Below are 18,523 nucleotides of genomic sequence, written 5' to 3'. Positions count from 1 at the left end.
TTATATGCCTTTTAAGTCTTTTTCCCTCTCCCCCCTTTTTAAGTCACTTTGAATCTACAGGTTCCCCTTCCATCTTTCTTATTTTCCTTACAATGTATCTGTTAAAAGAACCTGGCATATGGGACCTAAAGAGTCTCCACTGGTTTGGGCCTTGCTGATGGCACACTTGACCATGTTGCTGTCTTCTCTGCATTTCCTGCAGATTGGCAGCTGGATTCAGATGATTGATTGATGAGGTTTGTGTTTGATCCTTTGGGCAAGGCTGTAGGTCTGCATAGGCACCTAAGTCTGGTTTTCACTTTGCCGTTTTGATATTAATGGGTATTGACGCCCAGTGCCTAGACCCATGGATTTATTGGGGGTTAGAAAATGGTTATATTCTACCTCTGTCATGTCATTTTTCACATATTAGCTGCAGTAGTTTAATACTGGAACTACTTCTGCTCATCTACTGTTTAGTTACCCAGTTAGAGGAAAGACAGGATAAATGCTTTGTTTTTTCTCTTATGCATCCAGTTTTCAAAATAATGGATTGGTTCCCTCTCATCCTCAGAGGGTCACCAGTTTTTTAAATACAGTTATGAATTTGTAGATTTATACATATTTGGATTTGAATGTTTTATGATTCATAGTCCTTATTTCAATTCAAATTGTCCCACTTCAGCTAGTAGTAGTTGGCTTTGAGTCCTTTTGACATGACCCAAGTAGTCTGATGGTTTCCTCATTATCTGGCATGTCACAATGGCTTCAGAATTTCTCATTGTAGTTTTAATGTACATTTCCTTGATCACTAATGAGGTTGAGCATTTTCACGTGTTCATTGGTTTCTTCTTCTTGACACACCTACTCCTGTCTTTTGGCCATTTTTTGGTGTGAGGAATGTGTTTCTTCCTTAGTGATTTACAGGGGTTCTTTATTATTTTTTTTTTCCTTTCTAGCTAATATTGTGGGTCACATGTTGGCAGATGCCTTCTTCCAGTTTGAGGGTTGTCTTTTCAGTTTGGGTGTCTTTTGACAATCAGAAGTTCTTACTGTAGTTGATTTTATTGATTTTTTTCCATTATGGTTTTCACTCTGAGTCTAGGAGCTTAATAAAAGCCTGAAACTATTTACTGATTGTCCATTGTTGATCTGAAACCCTTTCGCAAGTATCAGCCCAACGTCTGAGTATCCGAGATGGATGCCAGTTGTGGGCGTGGGGCCCCAGGGTCACAGATGGCTCTTTTGGAGTTGTCCTATAATTAGCCAGACACAGCAGTGTGTCTCAGTAAATCGCACGTTTAGTTTTCACTAGGTTTAAAAAAAAAAAAAGGTAAGAAGTTACTATGAAAGAATTGTAGAATGACTGTTAAAGGCCAACAAAAACTAAAAAGCAAAATCTTAATAATTCTTGAAAGGGCAGGAAAATCCACGAAGAAATATAAACCTGTTACTAACGCGAAAAGCGAGCAGAACTTCTGAAGCCGGGCTTTTAATAGTTGTGTTCAGGCCCCTGCTGGCTCAGCAGGAAAATGAAAGGGAAGCAACAGCCACCACCCTGAGTAAATACGCTGCGCTTTCTCTTCCTCCATTCCAAATTCCACAGCTTGCTAAACACACTCAAGTTTAGCTCTCAGTAAGTTGCGTGGTTTCACAGTGATCCTTTTGGGTATTTCTATTCTAGGCGGAGAAATACTGCGTGATTCAACTTACATGAAGTGTCTGAAATAGACTAACAGGCTCAGAGAGCAGAATGGTGGTTTCCAGGGGCTGGGTGTGGGGAAGGGGCTCAGGGAGTTACTGTTCAGGGGGTATGAAGTGTCAGTCACGTGAGATGAGTATGTTCTAGAATCTGCTGTACACCACTGTGCCTGCAAGTCAACAGGACTGAATCGTACTTTCAGAATTTGTCCGGAGAGTCAATCTCCTGTTAAGTCTTCTTAACACAATAAAATATAAATAAAAATAAGGGCGATGTGGTGGGTTTTCCATAAAGCTAAATTTGTTCTGAATTGGTGCCTTTTCTGGTGTCGGCTGTTTAAAAACTAAAGGTACTCGGCAATGAATTTTTCTTTTCTTTTTTCTTTTTTTAACATCACTACTTAACAAAATAAAAAGTTAAAAATCCCGAACAAGGGGAGCATCTCCTGTTTTGAAAGGCACAAGGCTTTTGCATCAGCAAAGGTGGACCAAGCAGAGTGCGGCCTCACCTGGTGGCTCAGAGCCTGGACTCCAGAGCAGATGCTCCAGGCCCCACCTCGCCTCTGCCTCTTACAAGCCTTGAAACCCGGGGACATTGCTCAGGCACCCTGGGAAATGGGAGTAGGACCACATGGGGCCGCTTTGAGGACGAAATGAGTTTATCCCTGTAAGAAACTTATAAAATGGCCAGACTCTAGCACGTGATAGCCATGACAGATGTCCTGTGACACTGCATACTTTTGCTTCTGCTTGAGAAGCTGACATCTCCTGATGGGAAATGGAACCGGAGGGCTTATATCCACTAGTCAAGAGTCCTCCCACCAGTGTTTTAGTTTCCTGTCCTGCCAAAACAAATGACTACAAATGTACTGGCTGAAAGTAATACAAATTTATATTCTCTTAGACCCCCCGTAGGTCGTAGGTCGCAAGTTTAAATCAAGGTGTCAGCAGGGCTACATTCCTCTCTGGTGGCTCCAGAGGAGAATGCACCCCCCCACCCCTTCAGGCTGTTGACAGAATTTGTTTCAGTTCCTTGTGGTTGTAGGGTCAAGGTCTGTTTTGCTGGCTGCCAGCTGAGGCCTGTTCCTAGCTTCTAGAGGCTGCAGCTTTCCTTGGCTCACAGCCCTCTTCCTCCATCTTCAAAGCCAGCCACTGCCCGTTGAATTCTTTTCATGTCCCATTCTCTGACCCTGTCTTCAGCCTCCCTCTCTGACTATCGGAACCCATGTAATAATGCAGAATAATCTCCCTGTTGGAAAGTCAGCCGAGAGCAGCCTGAACCTCCATGCCACATAAATTCACCTTTGCCACATAAGGTAACACAGTCACAATTCTCAGCATTAGGATGCAGACATTTTTGGGGGAGGCTTGATTCTGCTTACCTTAGCCAGTGAACTAGGATATCACTGGGGTTTTTAACAGGACATTTATCCTTACTTTCATTTCTTTGTCATAAAGATATGTGATCTTTTACCTAGGATAAATAATGTTTATTGAGTACTTGCTGTGAGCTCGGTCTTAGGTGCCAAATTTTTTGTTTACAAAGAGTCCGTGGCATATTATCCCCATTTTGTGAATGAGAAAACTGCATTTGGGGAAGTTAAGTAGTTGATCTAAATAATCAACTGGTGAGGGGCTCGGACATTTCGGTGGGCTGGTCTCCCCCAGAGGTTTGTCTGAGGAAATCCCTCTTCACATGGCAGTGCATACTAATTAGAAGTAAATGTTTGGACTAAAACAAGTGTTTTGATTTTGCTAACAGAAATTATCGTTCATGTTCGTGGCTGTGGTAAGAAAATAAATTTTCTTCTATAGCTTAGCCAAGTTGACACATAAAACGAGCCATCATAGCGCTATTTACCTCATTCCTCTAGCCCCATATAGTCTAATATGGCAGCCAGCGGCTCTTGAGTTCTCGAAATATAGCTAGTCTGATTTGAGGTGTGTGCTGTACATGTAAATTCACAGCAAACTTAGAAGACACCGTACAAATAAAAAGAATGTAAACTATCATTATTTTTATACTGATTATATGTTGAAATATTAGTATTTTAGTTATGTTGGGTTAAGTAAAATGTATTAATTGTTAAAAAACAATGAAGCCTGGGTGCCTGGGTGCCTTAGTTGGTTGAGCTTCTGACTCTTGATTTTGGCTCAGGTCATGGTCTGAGGGTCCTGGGATAGAGCCCAGTGTTGGGCTCCATGCTCAGTGGGGAGTCTGCTTGAGATTCTCTCCCCTTCCTGCTCCTCCCCCCACTGACACACACTCTCTCTCTAAAATAAGTAAATCTGAGAGCAGTCACCCCACCTGGGCTCCCCTAAATAAATCAGTCCTAAAAAAAGTGAAACCTGATAGACATCAAAATTAAATTATAAGGAGAATCAGTTATAAAATATTTCAAATACAACTATCTGAAAAATACCCCAAAAAGTTAATTTCTGGCTTTTGTACTTAATCACAGTCTGTCTTTTGAAGTTGGAGAATTTCTTTTTTTTTTTCTGAGATCATGGCAGTTTCTGCCAAGAGAGATCTGATTTGTAATAGGGTGGATGGGTTCAATATTTCTTTAGTGAGATATTTGACTGTCATGTTTTGTTATACTATAAGTGATATGTAACCAAACAAGAAAAATTTCCTAGCAACAGAGTTGTTTTCCTCAACCAGAAGAATATTTTATGTGCCCATTTTCTGAATGTCCAAAAGATTTTAATATGAATTTAGCATCTTATATTTTTGAGATCGAGATGCTGGCGAATATGGATAGTAGAATATATGAGAATATCATTAGAAGTACTTGACAAGCATTACATTAAGGTAATTCACACCTAATATATTTAACTAGGTAGAGAACTATATGGCTTTTATGGTGAACCCAATTGCCGGACATGGTTATCGCACTTACCTTCATAAATGAAGCCTCTTTTTATTTTTATCTCTTTTTGTTCTTCATTAATTGCATACCCGAACATTTTTTTTTTTACCCTCATCAGATCTCTAGGTTCTGTTGCATTTCATTTGTTTATTCAACAAATGTTTAAATACCATGTGCTTAGGAGGTCCTAGGGATATTGTGCCCTCACAAAGCCTATATATTAGTAAATGATTCCGCTTACATATTAGTAAATGAATGGAGGAATTCTACAAAACAGGAAGCACGTGGGTGCTGTGAATGTGAATAAAAGGTCCTCATCTAAATTGAAGGACACATGATGGAAAAGCCTTGATCTAGAGGATGAATAGCATTTAGCCAGGCAGAAAGTGGGATTTACCAGTCTAGGTCAAGGGATACATTTTGCAAAGTTCTCATCCTAGGAAAGAGCTTGGCAGGTTGCGAAAGCAACAGCAAGAAGGCCTCTGGGTGCGTTTGTGTTTGTGTGTGTGATTGTGGCTCTCAAGGAATACAGTAAGGCACACGGTACTGAGTCTTGTAGAGAGAACTCTGTTCAGAGCAACAAGTAGACGTGGGTGTTGTGTGATGATCTGCCAAGCAATACACAGGGCCTTGTTCCCCACAACTTCATCATCAAGTGGATGTGGTCTGGAGATAGGGTAACCATATAATTTATTATCCAAGTCAGCATATGCTTGAGAGTGAAAGGGGGTGCTGTTAATTATACTGGGACAGTGGGTATAAACCTGTAGAACTTGGGCATGCCGGGATATATGATCACCATGCTTACAGACCAGTTTTCAGCCACTCCGATAAGCCTGGAGTTGCCTAGAAACCATGCTCTGAAATTACAGGGTTGGTTATATGTTCCTGCTTTCTCACTACCCCCCTTTCATCCATGGATAACTGCAAGAAGGCCACCAGGAGAACCCGCACCTAGTCTAGACCATGGGATTCCAGCCCTATTGCCCGCTTACCTACAGCCTACTCTTTTTCTGTTGCCATCTCGTGAGAGTTCATCTCCTTGATGGATATCAGTTCTTACTAACATGTTTTCAGAATTACAGTATTGAAAACATATAGGGAGGAAAGTAAAGCCTTCAACCTTTACCGCATGAACGTTTCCTACTAGAAACTTTCCTACATCTCTTCTGGTAGATGACATGACCTAATTATACGTTCCCAGATGGTGGCCAGACAGAATGGGTGTGGTCCAATTATAACCTTTTTCGCAGTAAACATGTTTTGTGATTTGGCCCCTATGGTGGATGATACACAGAGAAGAACAGCTTTATTCTTTATTTTTAATTTTTAAAAAAATTCCTTAGCTTTGGCAGCAGCATGAAGTAGCAAAGAAATCTTTTTACTTTTGGATTTTTTTTTTTTAATAGAATCAGCTGTTTGGCTGAATCTCTGTGGTGAGGATTAATGGAGCTTTAGTTCCTGCTCTTCTCCGTGCCTAAGTCACAGTCTACAGCAGGGCCCTCAGGGAGCCCTCATAATTCCTTCAGTTAACTGAGAAATGGGTCAGGTTGCGTTATAAGAATATTTAATGTTGTATTCAGCCAAATACTGAAGGTGGGCATGCTGAGACATTCCAGTCTTTCTTTAGAAGCATCACTATTTCTTTTTAAACTGTATTAATATTCTTAATTTTTGTTTTATAAGCCAGGAAATGTGAAGAATTCACCTGGAAATAAATAGAATGCTGCATGCTCTGCCCATTTTAATCAGGTAAAAACCAAGAGAATTCTCTAGTCTTTTTTAAGCCTTGTTAGCACCAGCTGAAATGGCTTGTTCTTGATTTAACTCAATTAATTATAGCAGTTTCAGCTTCATGTAGATTCATTAGGGCCAGTGTGATGTTTCATTCCATCTTTAATTTGTGGATTTAGGTGCCTTCACTTGTTTGTGTCCATACCTGAGAAGTTCCTTTTTAGACAAGCTAGAACTTGGCACTTGAGATTTGCCTACAAAACTGTTTCAAACAATTTGAAAGTGCCATTATTTCTTAGGTTTGTGTTTTTTTCAAATAACACTTTACTATTGTAGGCATGCTTCTATTCATCTGATAGTCATTGAATAAACATTTGTCGAATGAGTGATGGTTGTAGAGAAGCTCAAGATTATATGGAAATATTATCATTAAGTGCCATAGGGAATTCATAAGTGTAATTATTCTTTCTTTAAAGATTGAGTTACCTCAGGCTAGAGGAATTTAGGATACCAGATGAAGTCAGAAAATGGGCGTGATTTCTTCTGCTCTTATACTCGATTCACTGTCTTCATTCATTTGTTCAGTATTTACTCATGAATACCTGCTAAGTACAAAACACTAGTTATATTAATGTTAGTTTGTGTATATATTAAAAATGCTGTAATAGCACTTGTGATTTCCTGATAAGATTATATTGAGTTCAGAAATAATTAAATATTGAGCTACAAAAAGTGGCTTAATTCTGGCATATCTATGAAGAGGAATGTTATTATATTTCAGTAATATTTATTTGCACAGAAATTCGTTAAATGAAAAATCAAGGTAGTATGGTATGTTTTGAGAAAGAATAAAGACCAGGAAATACGACAAAAATTTAAGTATATATCTTGGTATAGTAGAATTATGGATGTTTTTTATAGTTTTTTTCTATATAACTTTCTATATTTTAAAATATTCTGCAGTGAATATGAATTTTATAGTCTTTTTTTAAATCACCGCTACATTTAGTGTAAACCATGACTTCTATTTACGATCCATGAAAGCCTTCAGTGTGAGGTTTTTCTTTCTCAAGCTGTCTCCATATTTTTAGGGATGTAGAGAGTCATATAGTCTTAGAATTTGAGAGGGGTCCTCTGGCCCCCCAGCCAGCCTCAAGCATAAATACCCTGTTGCCCTGTGTGTTCTCACTTTTCATCTTCACTGATAGGCACCTCACCCCACAGGGCAGCCGTCTTTGGACAGTTCTGATTTTTTAGGAAGCTGTTTCTTATACTAAGCAAAAATATGTCTTTTTGTAACTCCGATGCAGTGGTTCTGATCCTGCCTTAAGGGTCACAGAAAACAAAGCCAGATCCTCTTTCACATCTCAGCCCTTCCTATGGTAGCCCCGAGTTGTACTTCTCAAATTTTATCATACAGCCAAATTACTGCAGGAACATGTTAAAAGACAGAGGCCTAAGCCCCACCCCCAGAATCGGCATCTCTGGAGAGCCAGGTCAGATGCATACGGGGTGGATCTGCTATTGGAAGAGAGACTAGAACTTGAGCAGCCAGGAAACCACATGTGTCCTCCAGAAACTTGACATTGAATATATTACATTTCGCTGCAGGGACAATGAGACTTGGAATACAGGGAAACTACATAAATATCTATTTCCTCTTTCCCAAATACTCTGGGCCAGGGTTCAGCTTACTGTATATACAACCTTGATTTCATTCTTCCCTTTTTTACGTCTCTGTTGGAGATGGAGTTTTCAAACTATAAAAGCAATACATATTTTTTGTAAAGAAATTTTTTTTATGGGTGCTTGGGTGGCTCAGTTGGTTAAGCAGTTGACTTTGGCTCAGGTCATGATCCCAGGGTCCTGGGATCCAATCAAGCCCTGTGGCGGGCTCCCTGATCAGCTGGGAAACTGCTTCTCCCTCTTTCCCTGCCCCTCCCCCCTCTTGTGCTCTCATGCTCTCTCTCAAATAAATAATAAAATCTTTTTTAAAAAATATTTTATTTATTTGACAGACAGAGAGAGAGATCACAAGCAGGCAGAGAGGCAGGCAGAGAGAGAGAGGGGAGGAAGCAGGCTCTCCGCGGAGCAGAGAACCCGACGTGGGGCTCGATCCCAGGACTCTGGGACCATGACTCGAGCTGAAGGCAAAGGCTCCAACCCACTGAGCCACCCAGGCGCCCCAATAAAATCTTTTTGAAAGGAAATTTTTTTAGATAAATATTTTCAGTTTGTCTAGTCCTCTGTTCCTTTTTTAACTTCTTTTAATAGTTTGACATACCATTCCAGACTTTTTTCTCTGTGTGTAAATGTGGGCACAGCCATACTTTCTTTTGGTTTTTTGACAGAATGAGCTCATATTCCTAGAATTGTTTTGCAAGTACATTGAAACCTCCATGAGGGAACATATCTCAATTTTATTATCACACCTAAAGAAATTAACACTAATTGTTTAATATCATTTCATATTTAGGTAGTATGCAGATTTCCCTGATTGTCTTTTTGTGTTTGGTTTTTTTGAATCAGGATCTGAACAAGATCTTCCCATTACATTTGACTGATAGGTCCCTTAAGTCCCTTTTAAGCCATAATAGTTCCTTCTCCTTCATTTTCCCCTTGCCATTCATTTTTTGAAAAACAGGTCTATTTAGCCTCTAAAAGATCCCATGTTCTGGCTGTGGCTGAATACATCCATTTAGTGTCGTTCTGTTTACCTCTTGGTTCTTCTCTTCTCTGCATTTTCTGTAAACAGATAGTTAGATCTGAAGGCTCCATCAGATTGAGGCTCAGTTTTGGTAAGAATACTTCATAAGGCAGTACTGTCTTTAGCTGTGTCGAACAAATGAAATAACTTGCCTTTTTTCCACTTAATTTCTTACGTGCATCTTTTTCTCTTAGTAGTTAGAGATCTATCTCATTCCTCTTCTTAGCTGCTGCTTAATAATTTCCTAGTATGGACTCCCGTGGCCTATTGAATCCTTATTAGTATAGGTCATTTCCACTTTGCAGTTTTAACAAAGCAGTAAATGTATTGAATTCTTAGAGAAGTCCTAAAGAGTTATAATAACCAAATAAACCAAATGGAAATAATAAACCAAAATGGAAAAGGTAAGCTAGAGGTTTACATGTTTAACTTAAGAAGTTTTGGTTTTATACTAAAAGACATGTTTGTATCTAAAACCGTATCTCTAAAATGTTGGTAAACCTCTAATTGCCAAGTAGTTTCTTTACATCTTGGGAAGAAAGCAATCTGGAGAAGAATTCCTTTGTCTTTTGTATGTCTTTGGATAATGTGTGTTCCACTCCAGAGAAGAACAGTGAGGTGGTACGAGCACAGGTCTACGCTAGCCTGACGGTGATGTAATCACACTCTCTGCTTAAGCAGATGGACGGAAATGTAGTTGTTTGGTTTTTCATAAGGGGAGAGTTGTGGTGTGCACTGTGCCATTTAAGCATTTATTTTTTGTGTATTCATCCATCCGTCTGTTTAATTATGCTCAGGTACACAGCCAGTTGAGAATCTGAATGTAGTTTGGATGAAACACAAAACCTTCCTGCTTTGTAGTTAAGTGTCTGTAAAATAGAAATAATTACAGTTTTCTCTGGCACACGATGGTCCTTATGGTCGTAATAGTAATGTAAATATTTGATATGGTTTCTCAATTTAGCCCTAATGAATTTTCAAAAAACAAAGTTTTAGAGTCTCTTTTTTTCCCCTGGCAGTTTACTTATGGCTTTCTTTTTCTTTCAGTTATAGGTAAACATTGGAAACTCCATGCAGTAAACCAATATTTCTACAGAAAAATGGCAGAGAAGTCAGTACCGAATGTAGTAAATTGGCTTTCTTCTTCAGGATAAACTATGCTAGGCTTCTTTGTTATCTTGAGTGATACCATACTACAAGTGGACTAATCGGAAATCCTTTCACCTAGAGAGAATGTCTAGCCTTAGAACTCGTTCTCATGTTGCTATTTATGTACATAATTAAAATTCCAAATTAAAAAAAAAAGTTGTTTTGCTTTTTTTTAAATGTTCTTGAGTGACAGTTGAAGCCTCTCCGGTGCCCATGTGTGTGGTATGCATGGTTGTGTGTGTGGTATGTCTGAGTGTACGTGTGTGTGTGCACGCACGTGCATGTGTGAAAGAAAACTGTTAACTCCCCCCAGGGCAGTACCAGCTGGCGGTGTACACGGCACAAGCCCCACGAGAGTTGAGTCAAGCAGAGCAGCTCCAGAGCTGAGACACGAGGCTTCACCGGCCAGCGTGAGAACATAACTCCGAAGTAATAGCTGGCCCTTCAGTGGTGAGAAGACCTGCGACAGGAAAACAGTCACCATGACCCCTTGTTGTGTTCCGTTGCCTCCCAGCTTAAACAGATCTTCCGCTTCTCGCATGCTGGTGGGAGATGTGTAATGAAGCAGCCCGGCCTCGCCAGGGGAGGAACGGTATGTGCTCGTGTGTGTTGGTTCTGTGCATGTCGGCCGTGTGTTCATGTTTGTGGCCCCTGGATGCACGGCTCGTTGAAATTTGTATTTTCAGTGCTGGTGGGAATGGCAAGAGCCCCCTTTGACACATCAGCTAGCGAGGGAAGATGGCAGGGGAACAGCATGTGAAAGAGAATTGAGAATTTCCTAATTGCAGTAGGATCAGAAAGTCAAAGTTGTCTTGGTCTTCTTGCAGTGTCACTTTATTTTTTAAATATTTATTTATTTGATATTTTGAATATTTATTTATATTTATATAAATATATATATTTAATATATATATATAAAATATATAAATATTTTTAATATTTATTTATTTGAGAGAGAGAGAGAGAGAGCATGAGCGAGGAGAAGGTCAGTGGGAGAAGCAGACTCCCTGTACTGCTGGGAGCCTGATGCGGGACTCAATCCCAGGACTCCAGGATCATGACGTGAGCTGAAGGCAGTTGCTTAACCAACTGAGCCACCCAGGTGCCCTGTAGTGTCACTTTAATTCTGAATTGTTGACCTTCCAGATTTGATAGCATTTGGTAAGACAGCAGGACACAAATGGAACACGCTCATGTTCACGTTCACCACATTTGATGGAGCCAGAATGGCCAAGAATGTTGCCGGCATTATCACCGGACTAATGAGCTGAAGCAAATTTGTCCCAAGACTAATCCCCCTATAGTGACCCAGAAATCTTTATTTCCTTTTTTTGCTGAAATACTTTTGTGTTAACTGTGCTAGTCATCCAGATATATTAAAGCTGTGCCCTAAACATAACATCTCATAAATGTACTGTTATTATTTCAGGGTTTTCCCATTGGCTTGGCTTATCACCCCCGGAAAGTAGAAACTCCACAAGTTTCCTCATCCTCGAGAATGCTTGACCTAGAGAAGATGAAGAAATGGCTCTTGAGATCACCTGTAAGGTATTACTGCCCATTTTTAACCCTTTAGTCAGTATTGAACTTTGCCTTAAAACCTCTCAAATCCTCCCAGTGGGGTGGTGGGGTGGGGGTCACAGAGCCGGCTCGGAGTCACACGTGGCCTGTATTTAGGACAGCAAGGTCATCACTTTCCAACCAGGCTAACTCAGTTACTCTTTATACTATAATCCTTTCCTTCCGTGGTGATTTGTATCCAGTGTCGCCTGCCTTTTACATGTATTACCCTTTGCTTGCCTTCCATGAACCCTGAACTGTAGGGAATATAAAATTTGCATATCATAAGATCTTGCATTTGTCCAGCTCTTTATACTTTTCACAGTGCTAGTTGATATCTTTCCTTTCTTGGCTTATTCCTGACCTCAGTACATTTGTACTCTGTTTTTCTCTGTCCTGAGGTAATTACTTTCTATTTATGTTTATACTTTTTATGCTGTTTTTTTATGACCAGTTCCCCTTACGATAAAACTGTGACTCTCGGTTCAGTTTATCTGGAACTTAATCAGCACAATTCTATTTGAATAAATTTAGAGACTTTGGAGGGAATGTTCTCTACCATAGAGTGATTTAAGGTGCTCAGAAGAGACAAATGTGATGTGGTCTGTTCTGGGCTAATGTGGTAGTTGGAGTCCGAAGAAAGATTGCTTTATCACAAATCAAGATTGTAAAACAATTGATTTAATGGGAAAAAAGAGACCAGAGATGCTAAAGAATCCCTTCATCAATTTTATCAACTGTGTGGCCTGTTGGGACAAAATTAAAACAACAGTTGCCGATAGAAGAACCGAGGCGAGCTGAAGGACCGCCCACCTTGTCCATATAGTAAGAGGTGCCGAGGCCACTGGGTTAGCTTTTATTGTAAATGCACTGCTGGATCCCAGTGCACGTGTGGCCCCAGTACTCCCAAGTACTTCCCTAATGGATCAATGACATTAGATTCAAGTGACCTACAAGAAATTCAAAATTAAAAAAAAAAAAAAGAAATTCAAAATAAAGTAAAATGCTTTAGTTCACATATACAGATGAAATGATGTGACTTGTTTGCGGTTAAACCAATGACAGTTAAAATTAGGCCTTGGTGAATATTACTGATTTTTATTCATTTAAGGATAAAGTTCAGAATCCTTGAGTTCAGTGAAAAGAGACAGATTATGTTCTCCTCATTGTCCTATATTAATGAATGCACTTTGCACTCATTTTCTGGGAAAGGTTTGCTATGTAGAGAAACTCTTTTCATTGTGACCAGCAGTATTCATGCTTATTATATAAACTGAACGTTGTACCGTGAGTGAGTATAAACATTGTCACCTTTTAATTCAATGCACCCACCCAATCTAATGCAAAAACTTCTGTCAGAGGAACCAGTAATATTTTTGTGGGACTAAATTCTCATGCAAGGCTTAATTTTTTTTTTTTAAAGATTTATTTATTTATTTATTTGACAGAGACAGAGATCACAAGTAGGCAGAGAGGCAGGCAGAGAGAGAGAGGAGGAAGCAGGCTCTCCGCTGAGCAGAGAGCCTGATGCGGGACTCGATCCCAGGACCCTGAGATCATGACCTGAGCCGAAGGCAGCGGCTTAACCCACTGAGCCACCCAGGCGCCCAAGGCTTAATTTAAATTAAAGGTAAATATTTGAAATAAAAGGAATCTAAACTGGTATGGAAGCAAAATTCACTCTTTGCAGATGACATGCTACTATAAATAGAAAACCTTTGAGGCGCCTGGGTGGCTCAGTCTTTGGGCGGCTGCCTTCGGCTCAGATTATGATCCCAGGGTCCTGGGATCAAGCCCCGCATCGGGCCTCGATGGGAGGCCTGCTTCTCCCTCCCCCACTCCCTCTGCTTCTGTTCTCTCTCTCACTGTGTGTCTCTCTCTCTCAAATAAATAAATAAAATCTTTTTTTAAAAAAAGAAAGAAAACCGTGACGCCTGGGTGTCTCAGTTGGTTAAGCAGCTGTCTTCGGTTCAGGTCATGATCCCAGGGTCCTGGGATCGAGTCCCACATTGGGCTCCTTGCTCAGCAGGGAGCCTGCTTCTCCCTCTGCCTCTGCCTGCCTCTCTGTCTGCCTGTGCTCACTCTCTCTGACAAATAAATAAATAAAATCTTCAAAAAAAAAAAAAAAAAGGAAAGAAAACCTTTAAGACTTCACCAAAAAACTACAAGATAAATGAATCCGGTAAAGTCTTAGGATACAGTATCAATGTACAGAAACCTGAGGCATTCCTGTATCTAAAAATGAAACAGCAGAAGGTGAAATTAAGAAAATCCCATTTATGGTTGCACCAAAAACAATAAAATATCTAGGAATAAACTTAAACAGGTGAAAGTCCTGTACTCAGAAAACTATAAAACACTGTTGAAAGAAATTCAAGATGGGGACGCCTGGGTGTCTCAGTTGGTTGGGCGGCTGCCTTCGGCTCAGCTCATGATCCCCGGGTCCTGGGATCGAGTCCCGCATCGGGCTACTTGCTCGGCGGGGAGCCTGCTTCTCTCGCTGCCTCTGCCTGCCTCTCTGCCTGGTTGTGTGTACACTCTCTCTCTCTCTGGCAAATAAATAAAATCTTAAAAAAAAAAAAAGAAATTCAAGATGGCGTAGAGAAATGGAAAAGACAGTCCATACTCGTGGGTTGGAAGAATTGGGTTGTCTGTACTACCCAGGGCAGTCCGCATATTTAATGAAGTCCCTATCAAAATACCAACAGCCATTTTTCATAGAACTAGAAGGAACAATCCTAAAATTTGTATGGAACCACAGAAGACCTCAAATAGCCAAAGCAGTCTCAAAAAAGAAAAACAAAACTGGAGGTATTGCAAGTCCAGGTTTCAAGTTATATTACAAAGGGGTAGTCATTAAAACAGTATGGTACTAGCGTAAAAATAGACACATAGATCAATGGAATAGAACAGAAAACCCATAAACAAGCCCACAATTATATGGTAAATTAATCTTCAACAAAGGAGGAGTAAAGATACAGTGGGAAAGAGTCTTTTCAACAAATGGTGTTGGGAAACTTGGACAGCCACATGGAGAAGAATGAAACTGGACCATGTTCTTTCACCACACAGAAATAAACTCAGAATGGGTTGAAGACCTAAATGTGAGGCCTGAACCTGTAAAAGTCCTTCAGGAGAGCACAGGCAGTAATTTTTCATACATGGGCTAGAGCAACATTTTTTCTAGATACTTCTCCTGAGGCAAGAGAAATAAAAGCAAAAATAAACCTTCAGGACTACCTCAAAATAAAAAAAGTTCTGCATAATGAAGGAAATAGTGAACAAAACTAAAAATAACCTACAGAATGGGAGAAGATGTTTGCAAATGACGTATCTGGTAAAGGCTTAGTGTCCAAAATATACAAAGAACTGATAACAGCTCAACACCCAAAAAACAAATAATCCAATTAAAAAATGGAAGACACGAATAGACACGTTTTTCCAAAGAAGGCATCTAGATGGCCAGCAGACATGTGAAAAGAAGATCATTGTCAGTCATTATCAGGGGAATACAAATCAAAACCACAATGAGATATCAGCTCACACCTGTCAGAGCGGCTCAAATGAAAAACACAAGAAACAACAAGTTTTGGCAAGGTTGTGGAGAAGAAGGAAACCTCATGCACCATTGGTGGGAATGCAGACTGGTGCAGCCCCTGTGGAAAACAGTATGGAGGCTCCTTAAAAAAATAACAATAGACTCCCTAGGATTCAGTAATTGCTGTCCTGGGTATTTATTCCAGAAGTGCCAAAACCATAATTCAGGGCAATACACGCACCTCTATGTTTAGAGCAGCATTATTTACAATAGTCAAACTATGGAAGCCGCAGAGTGTCCCATCAACGGAGAATGGGTAGAGAAGTGATCTATATTTTATATGTATACATTACATGTGTGTGTGTGTGTGTGTAATGGAATATTATTCAGCCCATAAAAAAGAATGAAATCTTGCCATTTGCAACAACATGGATGGAGCTAGAGAGTGTTAACGTTAAGTGAAATAAGTCAGTCTGAGAAAGACAAATACCATATGCTTTCACTCATAATGTGGAATTTAAGAAACAAACAAGAAAAGAAAAAAGACAAACCAGGGAACAGTCTTGACTATAGAGAACAAAATGATTGTTACCAGAGGGGAGAAGGGTGGGGGAATGGGTGAAATAGGAGATGGAAATGAAAGAGGATACCTATCATGACAAGAAAAAAATGATAAAAGAAATAATGGTTTCGTTCACCACGAGCTGAAAGTTGCTTGCGGTCTTGGTTTTCACCCTGTACACCGCCTGTCTGATGTTTTGTTTCCCTTTTGATAGGTTCACATTTCAAGTCCACAGTTAGCTAGCACATAGTTCTGAAGGTACAATTAGGTCAGACTCTAGACATGACCAAAGTTCAGGCTTATTTGTACTTAGGAAATGATCGCCAAAGAAATTTCTGGACGGAGCAGAAGTTTGTTTTCATAAGCCAGTGTTTCACTGTTTCACATTTTGTTCACTTAGCAGTGCTGAAATGAGTGACCTGTGTTTCACATTTAAGGGCCTTTGTCTTCTTAATCAATTCTAGAGCTTTGTTGATGCACTTTAGCTGTGACTCTGGGAAGCAGAGGAACAGCGTAGGAAGTGGCTCTCTCTGTGCACCCCCAACCTGTGAAATAGTCTTCAGACTCTGTAGCTGCAGAGTCCGTCTGTAAACTCTGTCTTCTCAGGTACACCTTGGGACACTCTCCATTCAGCGCTCGCCTGTCTTGAGAGTGCAAAGGACAGGTGGACACAAAAGTAAAGGCAAAGATGGAGAAATAACAGGATCCAGAGACTGCTCCCCACACTCAAGAGTAAAGTCACAGAGGCTCCTCGGTGGCTCAGTGGGTTGAAGCCTCTGCCTTCGGCTCAGGTCATGATCCCAGGGTCCTAGGATCGAGCCCCACATCCGGCTCTCTGCTCAGCAGGGAGCCCGTTTCCTCCTCTCTCTCTGCCTGCTTCTCTGCCTACTTGTGATCTCTCTCTCTGTCAAAAAAATAAATAAAATCTTAAAAAAAAAAAGAGTGAAGTCACAGTGAGTCCTTCCAGGGCTTAGATGACACAATACTCAGATTTTGTTAGTGACTCCAAATTTGAGTGTGTTGGAGGCATGATTTTATTTTATTATTTTACTTTTAAAAATATTTTATGTATGTATTTGAGAGAGAGAGAGCATAGAGAGAGGGAAGGTCAGAGGGAGAGCAGACTCCCCACCGAGCAGGGAGCCCAGTGCAGGACTCTATCCTGGGACTCCAGGATCATGACCTGAGCCAAAGGTAGTTGCTCAACCAACTGAGCCACCCAGGCATGCTTTCTTCACTAGAGAGAAAATAGCAGCTTTTAAAGATCAGCTGTCTGGTTTGTGGGGTTTTTTTTTAAAGATTTTATTTGGGAGAAAGAGCACAAGGAGGGTGGAGATAGAGGGAGAGGGAGAAGCAGGCTCCCTGCTGAGTAGAGAGCCTGATGGGGGGCTCGATCCCATGACTCTGAGATCATGCCCTTTGTGGAAGGCAGATGCTTAACCAACTGAGCCACTCATGCGTCCCTGGTTTATCTTCCATATCTCTTCTAAACTGGGAGAAGATGGTTCTCAGCTAATGAGTGTCTGAATGCACATGACTTTCTCCTGAGACCCCAGGGAGACTGTAAGAGAGGGGAATTTTGTTTTTCCTTAGCAAGAGAGGAATTTTTAGGCCATCAGCACGCAAGGGGAGGATGGGGAGAGGGAGGCAATGGGACCCTCCCGTTGCAACACGGTTCGTGGAGCTGTTGGGTTCTTGCAACCCTGTACCCCTAGAACACGGACACAAATAAAAGTAACAAAAACATTCTTAAAAGAAATCTAAGAAAAGCAAGCAAGTTAACATTAAAAGTCTCATACTTTGTAAACTTTGGTTCCGTGAGTTCTTGCCATGAGTGCAGTATACATTTGTCTCCATCTTTTTCAAGATTTAGAAGGTTGTGGTGTGACTCTCACCTCTGGCATTTTGTGGGTCGTATCTCTCTGATTTCATTCTGACTCCTTCAGAAACGCATTACTCAAGAGGGAAGCTGTGATTTGTCTGGGGGCCTGTTCCCCGGGATCGAAAGTCATGTTGTTTCAGTGAAGAAAAACAGACCCCTTCATGTAGTGTTGGACTTACCGAGGCTCTGTAGACGTGCCCGTGGCTGTAAGGCTCCCAGGGCCTTCCCTGCTTCGTGTTCCCCACTTGCCTCCTGCTGGTGAGGCTGGTGAGGTGGAAATAGCCTCCTTTCTGCATCTCCTCTCTGACCTGCTGGGCAAACGTGACATGGTTTTCTGCTCCTCACCCTGTGTTCCTGGCTCTCTGTGGGCCCCACTGAGCTAAAAACCGTTAACTTACTACGAACAGATTTCTTTGTGCGATCCTTGTTTTCCCCTTGGGTTGCCTTCTGTTCTTGTTCCTCATTTCTAGGCAGGATGTGAGATTGAAGGAAAAGCTTGTTTCTTTACGAAACCATTTTAAGTTGTTTGTAGTCCTGCTGAATTCACCATCACTCTTACATTTCTAAAGAGCTACATTTTCCAGACGTGACCACCTTCTCTCTCTGAACTCCCGCATCACTGTCGACTTCCCGTGTCCCCATGTGTGCTCTACCCTCGTGAGTTCGCACCTGGCTTCCAGTAGACTACTCTCCCTGAGACCAGGGGCAGCTGTCTTTCTCTTCAGTGTTCCCACAGTGCTGACCTTCTGCGCTGACATACACGTGGCAAAATGTGGGCTGAGCATGCGCTTTAAAGTTCAGAATTGCAATTCTGATCTGGTTTTATTTGAGCCTATGA

At 40.9% G+C, this 18,523-nt stretch overlaps 1 protein-coding gene across 3 annotated transcripts in view; it reads left to right on the top strand.

Moving 5' to 3' along the window:
- The window catches only part of APOO (apolipoprotein O), a 60,384-nt gene extending 50,085 nt beyond the window's left edge, over positions 1–10,299 (top strand). For 2 of the 3 annotated variants that reach the window (XM_032329962.1, XM_032329961.1), the window contains 2 exons: positions 6,240–6,305; positions 10,042–10,299. In XM_032329962.1, coding sequence (XP_032185853.1) covers positions 6,240–6,275 — 36 coding nt within the window. In that variant the 3' untranslated portion in view covers positions 6,276–6,305; positions 10,042–10,299. The remainder of the gene's footprint in view (positions 1–6,239; positions 6,306–10,041) is intronic. The other variant, XM_032329963.1, reaches the window with a different exon arrangement.
- The last annotated feature ends 8,224 nt before the right edge of the window (positions 10,300–18,523 follow it).

Source organism: Mustela erminea, chromosome X (genome assembly GCF_009829155.1).
Source record: "Mustela erminea isolate mMusErm1 chromosome X, mMusErm1.Pri, whole genome shotgun sequence".
Classification (NCBI taxonomy): domain Eukaryota; kingdom Metazoa; phylum Chordata; class Mammalia; order Carnivora; family Mustelidae; genus Mustela; species Mustela erminea.
Note: the sequence above shows the minus strand (reverse complement) of the source record. Positions and strands in the feature narration are given on the sequence as shown.